Raw genomic sequence first — 9,103 nt, forward strand, 5'->3', positions numbered from 1 at the left:
ATAGAATGTTTAAAACTGAGACAAATATAATAAACCATGCATAACTCTTTTGTCGTCATGAACCCAAATTTACTTGCCTAGAGAAATAATGTTTTCTTTTTAATTTTGTATTAAAGCCTTTTTCTTTTCCTAAGGATTACTTTGTTTTGTAGAATCTTATAAAATATTGCCGTGTTTAACCCAGGAACTTTGACATTATAAAATTTGAGATTATAGATTAACTTCACATCAATTGTGGTTTACTTTTTAAAAATGTATATGTGTTCTTGTGTGAATGTGTGTTTGTGCATCTGTCTGCTTGAGATTATGTGCACATGAGTGTGTGTGTGTGTATGTGTGTACTTGCATGCACATGGATGAGCCTGCTACCAAAGGGCACAGGATCCTTCTGTGTTGGAGTTATAAGTATGTACGAAACACTGCTCTGTAATGTGGGTGCTAGGATCCAACTGTGGGTCACAGGATTGTGAAGGAAGCGCTTGTTTTGTTATGTTGTGCTTTCTTATGATTTGTTTTTATGTATATCTATGTCTACATATGTCTACATGTATGCACATGTGTGTGTAGACACCAGACAGACACCAGAAGAGAGAGTTGGATTTCCTAGAGCTGGAGATACCCACAGTTCTGAACTTCCCTGTGTGGGTGTTAAGAGCTGAACTCCAGTCCTCTCCAAGATCAGCAAACACTCTTAACCTGCTTAGCCATCTCTCCATCCCCGTGACTTACTTTAAAATGAAGCTATCAATACCTGATTTTCTTAGCTTTGTTAGAATAAAATAGGATCTGCTTTATTCCTATGAATTCCTATGGGGGGTGTTGCAGGATATTTGGTCACACTGAACCCCAAGATGATGATATTTACTGGGAAAACCTGTTTCTAGTTGTAGTGTGTCTTAGCACACACCTTAAGTCCCTTTGGCTGGAATAGAGACACACCTTTGGTACATACCTGTAATCCCAAAAATAAAGATAAAGTTAGTTTGTAGAAAGAAGCTGTCATGATGTCTAATTGGGTGGCTGAAAGTGATAAATCAGAGAAAGGTTTGACAGAATAGGATATGCTAAACTCTCAGGGGAAGAGAGAGGAAAGGGAAGCTACTTAGAGCAGTTCAGAGGCAGGGGAGAGGGGGTTTACTCAGACAATTGTACAGAGACAGGTTTTAGAGAGAGAACAAGCTAGACACAGGTGAAGACAGAACAAGCCAGAGAATGTGAAGCACCCAGAAGATTAGAATATGCTACCAAAGTTAGTTTGAGGCCAAGCAGAACAAAAAGTCAGAAACCAACAGCAAATCCAGATTGAATCAGTCAGTTTGGAGAGGAGTTTGAGCCTGAACAGCTGAGTTAAACCAACTAGCCAGAGTTCTGAAAGAACAAGAAAGGGTGAGCTTATTCATCAGGTAGTCTCAGAGGCTGAAATATTCTAGGCCTAGGTAAGATTATATGGAAGCTAGAAGCTTCCAGAACTAGGCCTAGGTTAGCAGGCTGAGACAGTAAGACAATTACTACAAGAGGATAAAAGTTATTTTAACGGCGGGGAGGAGGGGGTGTCACTTATTGATTAAAAGTGGGGTATTCCAGAAATGAAAATTTTAAGGTAAAGATTCAAAAATTATGTAGAGTAGGTATGTTTAAAATGTACATATCTGGGGTTGGAGAAATTGCTCAACAGTTAAGAATAATGGCTATTGTTGCAGAGGACACCACCCTCGAGTAGAGGCTTACAGCTATAACTCTGGTTCCAAGGGATTTGATGTCTTCTTCTGGCTTCTGCATGTACCAGGCATGCAAGTGATAGACAGGCATACAAGAGAGCAAAACACCCTTACACATTAAAAAGAAACACACAAGAAAACTACCTGCCAGAGACCCCAAACCCTGGGACTCTGAAGTTAACAATTTAATGCTGTCCAGTTCATTCTGACTTGTTCACCTGTTAGTTTTTAGTCTACTGTATTTTGCTGTGGGTTCTCATTGTGCAAATCTTGTGCTCCATTTTCTCTCTACAAAGCCAAGAGAGTTAATAGCACCTTTGTATGCTTCATCATTTCTATGCTTCTTTGCATTAGAGACCAATGAGAATCAGCAGTGACTTTGTGCAAGGCTTGCTTGAATGTAGTATATAAAAAAATAAAATCTTTCAATTTAGCAAGAGCTGGTTTAGGGTCTTCAATCCTTTTGTTGTTGATACGTTTGTGTGTGTGTGTGTGTGTGTGTGTGTGTGTGTGTGTGTGTGTAGGGGTATACAGGTGTGCACTCTTGTGTGTGCATGCGTGAAGGCTGGAGTTTGATGTCAGGTGTTTCCCTCATCACCCTGCACCTTTCTCTTTCTGAACCTAGAGATCACCTACTCACCTCTCAGCTGGCTGGCCAGTGACATCCAGGGATTCACCTGTCTCTGCCTCCCAGCACCAGGATATGAGCCTGAACTGCCTTGCCTAGCTGTTTGCATGGATGCTGGGTATCTCCATGTCCTGTTTTATTGTTGTTACCATTTTGTTCGAGACAGCATCTCTTTTTTTGTAGTCCAACCTGGATGTGAATAAGTAAGTAACCCTCCTGCCTCAGCCTCACAAATGCTAGGATTACAAACATGTGCTTTCAAACTCGACCTGGAGACCTTTGCATTACGTGTTTTTTGGTTGGTGTTGTGTGTGGTAGTGGTGGGTTTTGTTATCTTTGTTGTTGTTGTTGGTTTTGGTTTTTTGGGTTTTTTTCTTTTTTCTGTTCTTGCTGTATTTTTAAGGTAAATAAGATATTATGGTTATAATAATCACAATAATCACTCCTAAGTAATTGGTTTTCTCCTTTTTATTCAAGGGTGGATATTTTAACGTGAATCTGAATGAGGAGATTTTGAGAAGAGGCTTGGGCAAAACCGTCCTTGTTAAAGGGCTAAATTATGACTCAAAAACCCACTGGAAAATTCACAGAAACTTACTTAAAGCTGAATTGACGGCCTTAAAGAAAGGAGAAGGAATATGGAAGGAAGAGTCTGAAAAAGAAAGTTATTTTAGAAAATTGAAAGACTCCTGGAGAGAGAGATGGACAAAGGACAATGATTTAAAACCAGCTGGAGCAGACCTCGGCTCCACCAAAGACAGTTATGACGACAGCCGGCGCAGGGCGTCCGGGAAGGGGAAGGACTGCGTGGGCAACCACTCTTTCTTCCTGAAACTCAGAGAATTTGTGAGCCGCTTACACTTTTGGAGGAAAGGATGAAGCGTTGCGAGGTCTGGAGGTAACCCTAGAAGAGCGCCACGGAACTGTGCGAGCACTTTTCATTGAGGCAAAATGGAAATTCCCTCAGGGGATCAAAATCCCAGTCTTACAGTACTTGTACATTAAAACCATTGTTAAGGCCGGGCGTGGTGGCGCATGCCTTTGATCCCAGCACTTGGGAGGCAGAGGCAGGTGGATTTCTGAGTTCGAGGCCAGCTTGGTCTACAGGGTGAGTTCCAGGACAGCCAGGACTATGCAGAGAAACGCTGTCTCTAAAAAACAAAAAAAAACAAAACAAAACAAAAAAACATTGTTAAAATCAGAATCAATTTGAATAAGTTATGATCAGTGTAATATACTTTTAGAAAGTAATGACACACTGTAAAAAGAAAGATGTATATATGCAGAACTAATGTTTTGCCTTGTTCTTCTTCCTCCTTAGTGCCAGGGATCGAACTCAGGGGCTCAGGCACTCTGGTCTAGAAGCATATCACTACTGAGCTACATTACCAGCCCTATAGTGCTAATGTCTGAAGAGGAAGTTTAAGTATTGACTGTTATATTAGTTGCCTAGGACAGACATATTTGACATTTGTTTTTCAGTTTTATCAACTTTATAATAAAGGAATTAAAAAAAAAAGATTTTCTTTCTGAGGTCACTCTTTTTCTCCAATTATCTTTCTAGCCACTGCTGAGTTAGGACCACTGATCCAAGAGGTACAACCACCATTTCTCGTAATAAATAGTTATTTTCATCCTGTAGTTAGATAAGAAGATTTCCCTTAAAACAAAGATGAGGGCAGCAGCACAGATGTCAGAAAGGAACCATCTTTAGGATATGGCTGAGCCCCTGAACTCGCCAATTCTCAAACTACCCTGCCTTCTAACTCCTTGCTGCATGAGAGAGTATTCTGCCTTGATAGTAAATTTGGAGTTGGGCATGGTAGCATGCACCTGTAATCTCAGCACTTGGTAAGTAGGGACTGGAAGATAAGGAGTTCCAGGCCACCCTTGGTTCATACAGAATTCAAGACCAGTTTGAGCTAATTAATATGAGACACTATCTAAAAATCAGAAATATCAAAAGCAAAACCACCCCCAAACCACTTTAATGTATATATTAAAATCTTCCTGACAATGTAAGCCTCTTTCACAAGGCCAATAGTATTTGCTAACTGTTGAGACTTGGTCTAATAATGGAGTCCTTCAAGGGGAATTCAGAATGCTTGTGAGAAATCTCCAAGAAAACAAGACAAGAGTCTTGTGACCTAAGTTTCTTCAAAAACAAAATTGTTTTTGAAATGTGCTTCCGTGCCCTTCCCAGGCATAGCAGATAGGAGTGAGCTTACTCCAGAGTGTTCATTGCAGCTGGATATTGTTACTTGTTTATATGCCTCTTTGGAAAAACATGTTTTTGCCACATGTCCTTGTGATTGTACACTTTACTCAGGTGACTTCTCTTAACCCTCAGAATATACGTTGTCTGATGCTCTGAATAAATTTGGCTATTGCATGAGATTTTGGTCTGCCTCATTTTTAGGCCACACTATTCCAGGTTGGCACTACCAACTAGAGTGGCTAACATCCTCAAAAATCTATATAAAAAGGGAGTTTTTGTTTTGTTTGTTTGTTTGTTTGTTTGTTTTTGTTTGTTTTGTGGTTTTGATAGAGTCTTATTACAAGGCTCTTACTGGCCTGGAACTCACTATGTAGACCAAGCTAGCTTTAAACTCATAGAGATCTCCCTGCCTCTGCCTCTCTGCCTCTCTGCCTCTCTGCCTCTCTGCCTCTCTGCCTCTCTGCCTCTCTGCCTCTCTGCCTCTCTGCCTCTCTGCCTCTCTGCCTCTCTGCCTCTCTGCCTCTCTGCCTCTCTGCCTCTCTGCCTCTCTGCCTCTCTGCCTCTCTGCCTCCCTGCCTCCCTGCCTCCCTGCCTCCCTGCCTCCCTGCCTCCCTGACTCTCTGCCTCTCTGCCTCTCTGCCTCTCTGCCTCCCTGCCTCCCTGCCTCCCTGCCTCCCTGACTCTCTGACTCTCTGACTCTCTGACTGACTCTCTGACTGACTCTCTGACTGACTCTCTGACTCTCTGACTCTGACTCTGCATCCTAAATGCTACCATGCCAAGCAAGCCAAGAAGAATTTTTAAAAAATGTGATACCAAGAAAAGTCAGACCTAGCAGGTCATTTTCCTATTGCCTTGACAGTTGGGGTCCAAGAGTCATCCCACAAACCACACAAACACTGATCTTAGTCAGACATGGATGGTTTATTGAACACACACTATAAGACTGATCTATTAGAGAGCCATAGCTTAGAATTTGTGAGCTGGGGTTATGACCCCAAACATTTTTCTATGTCAGCTTATAAAGGCGAAAACTGAAAAAAAAAAAAAAAAACCCACAGTGAGCTCATACACAAGTACTGGAAGTAATGCCCAGTGGTCAGCCCTGACTTAAGCCATTTTAGATATAACAGTTCATACTGACCTTTAATTTTATGGGTCCTACCTGAAGCTTATAGTTGTGGAATTGTTAAAAGATTAACAAACCTCATAAAATACAGAACATAACAGCGTATGTGGTCAGCATTACTCTGCTCTGACTTAAGTTGGCAGGCATATTACAGCAACAATATGAAATAGCTGACAGACATGGAACAAAATGGCTACAGCTATCCTGGGGGGACAGACCTCAACATTGACAACATATCATGACCAAGGTAACTTTATAAAAGAAACCACTTAATTTGGGATTCATGGTTCTAAATGGTTAGAGTCCATGACCATCATGGTGGGGCCATGGCAGCTGGCAGACAGTCATAGTCCTGGAGCAGTAGCTGGGAGCTTACATTTTGATCCACAATCACAAGGCAAAAGAGCTAAGTGGGAATGGCAAGGGTTTTTGAAGCCTCAAAGCCTGACCCCAGTGGCACACCTCCTCCAACAAAGCTACACCTTCTAATGGTTCCCCAAAGAGTGCAACCAACTGTGGACCAAGTATTCAAACATATGAGCCTATGGGGATGATTCTCATTCAAACCAGCACAGAGTCTGTGCTGTGCATTTAGCATTAGTAGCTGCTGGACTTCTTGTTAAAACCTAAGAAGAGGATTCTGATTCTGTAGACATTAAGCACTATCACTTTTCATTGAGTTTGGAAGCCTCTAAATGTATTTTTGCATCTTTATCTTTTTTTTTTTTTTTGAAGTAGGATGCTATATTGTAGTTTTTGTTTCCTGCTCCTAAGACCTCAATAACTTGTCTTGTTTTTACAGAAAAGTTAACATTTAAGTTCTTGCACTTTATTCTTTTCCATTGTACTGGCTGGTTTTATGTGTCAACTTGACACAGGCTGGGGTTATCACAGAGAAAGGAGCTTCAGTTGGGGAAATGCCTCCATGAGATCCAGCTGTAAGGCACTCAATTAGTGATCAAGGGGGAAAGGTCCCTTGTGGGTGGGACCATCTCTGGGCTGGTAGTCTTGGTTCTATAAGAGAGCAGGCTGAGCAAGCCAGGGGAAGCAAGCCAGTAAGTAACATCCCTCCATGGCCTCTGCATCAGCTCCTGCTTCCTGACCTGCTTGAGTTCCAGTCCTGACTTCCTACAGTGATGAACAGCAATGTGGAAGTGTAAGCTGAATAAACCCTTTCCTCCCCCAACTTGCTTCTTGGTCAAGATGTTTGTGCAGGAATAGAAACCCTGACTAAGACATCCATTTTGGCATATATAATTCAGTGGCCTCTGACATTTTACCTACTACATTGTTGTCTTTCCGAGTATGACATGAGAAGATCCGGCTTTTTAGGTCTTTCACGCAGTCTAATAATCTCCTTGTGTTACAGGGAAATTAAGGAAAAATGAGCAGGAAGATTCCTAAATGGACTTCATTGGTTGACTTGGTGTTCTGTACCTAGTAGTAACATCTTGAAGCTCATGTGGTCTCTGGAGGAGAAATTTCACTGGCTGGCATTTTTCTTTGGAATCCACAGATCCACTTTATTGGCTTTATCACTGATCTGGGTTATAGACCAGTTTGTTTGATAGTAAAAAAGCCAAGGTATACCCTCAGACACTTTGGATCTTTGTCCCTGGGGCTAGCTATAAAAAGCCCATTTCGAAAAAGTCGCGATTAGCCCAGATTGCTGGACAAAGCTCAGTTTCCTTGCCTTTGTACTAGTTGCTTATGCCATGACTCAAAACATGACATTCCCAAACATGGCACCTAGACACACTCAATATTCTAAGATGAAAGAAATTAAATATAAAATGCAGAAACGAGTGCAAATCTCTAACCAACTCTGGCAGATCCAGAGATATTCATTCTGAGACAAATTAAGTAGACTTATCTCCCCTACTGTGTTAGGCAGGAGTGGAACATTTCTCCAAAATATTAAACATTCGAAATCAGTATTTCTATTATTTATTAATATTTATTATTACTATTTAAATTATGTTATGTGCATCTGTCTGTGGGCACGTGTGTGGTTGGGGTATTTGTGGAGGCATCAGATTCTCCTGGAGATGGAGTCATAGGTAGGTGTGAGCTGCCTCACGTGGATGCTGTGAACCAAACTGTAAGATTAGTACATGCGCCTAACTACTGAGCAATCTCTCCACTCCCAATCTTACTAGTCTTATTAGAAGCATGGTTTCTAATGCTTATTTTTCTATAAAGAAGCAAATATGTTGGAGAAGAGAATGATTCGACCCCCTTCCTATTGTTCTGGCTTCCTTGTGAAAAGATTTCTGTAAACAGTCTGTTGGACTACCCATATGCTAGCTCCTTCCCCTGGTACCATTCCACAGATGCCTTGAGGGGGAGGCAGCTCCTGAAGCTGTGCCCAAAACAGTCATTTATTGGCAGTTACTTTTGCTAAAAACCTTAGCTGCTCACTTGGACCCACAGAACAACACAAAGCTTGGTGTAAGCTTGATTTCTGCCTTCGTCTTGGGCCAGTCTAGTTTATGTTGGGTCTTCTGCTTAACTGTTCGAGTCATTACATTAATCATTCAAGGAGTGTTTGTTTAACCTATCTCATCCACCTTTAAGGCAGAGGGGTCAGACATAAATCATTGTTCTAAATCTGTAGTTATCTTGGATTCCAAGAAGAGAAAAACCTCATGGGAAAAGACTCCCCCCCACACACCCCTCCCCCACAATGGTAATTATGCTTGAGTGTGTGACACTGTAGCAGACATAATCTCCTGAAGACCACTTTGTTCTCTCAATCGACAGCAACCACTTGGGACCACCCTGAAGACACCCGAGGATAACCAGTGGGACCACACCTTGACCAGGACCATTTAATTATATACATCTCTTGCCCTCAATTTAAACCAAAGCTCCTGCTGGGTTTAATCCTGGCAGAAGCAGAGGCAGGCATATCTCTGAGTTCAAGGCCAGCCTGGACTACCAAGTAAGTTCCTGGATAGCCAGGGCTATGTAGAAAGACCCTGTCTCAAAAATAACCAAAGAAGAAGAAAAGCTCTCGCCAGTGCCCTGAAGACAGACTTGGGTCATTAGACTCCTTTATCTATTCTGTCCACCGTGGCTGCATCAGATAAGTCTCATCGCTATGCCTTTCCTCATTGCTCAGCTCGTCAGTGGCATATTGAGGATGAGTGGTTGGTTGAACCTAACCTGCTTCAGTTGACAGAACCCAGGGACAGATCACTATGTACAATTATTTACTGGCTTTTTGAGACAGGAGCTCACATATCCCAGGCTGGCCTAAAACTTGGTATGTTTCTTTGAATGACTTCGAACTTCTGTTTCTCCTGTCTCCATTCCCGAGTGGAGGATTACAGGCATGCACCACCAAGCCCAGTTTGTCATACTTCTTGTCTGCAAAATATTGACAACATCAGCTTTATTATGATTGA

General features: G+C 41.8%; 1 protein-coding gene across 2 annotated transcripts in view; it reads left to right on the forward strand.

Moving 5' to 3' along the window:
* The window catches only part of Miso1 (mitochondrial inner membrane subdomain organizer 1), a 16,803-nt gene extending 12,060 nt beyond the window's left edge, over positions 1-4,743 (forward strand). For both annotated transcript variants that reach the window (XM_085835851.1, XM_085835850.1), the window contains one exon: positions 2,824-4,743. In XM_085835851.1, the coding sequence (XP_085691977.1) occupies positions 2,824-3,225 (402 nt within the window). In that variant the 3' untranslated portion in view covers positions 3,226-4,743. The remainder of the gene's footprint in view (positions 1-2,823) is intronic.
* The last annotated feature ends 4,360 nt before the right edge of the window (positions 4,744-9,103 follow it).

The sequence above is a fragment of the Mus caroli genome, unplaced genomic scaffold, assembly GCF_978045245.1.
Source record: "Mus caroli unplaced genomic scaffold, Mus_caroli_1 scaffold_3, whole genome shotgun sequence".
NCBI classification, from domain to species: Eukaryota; Metazoa; Chordata; class Mammalia; order Rodentia; family Muridae; genus Mus; species Mus caroli.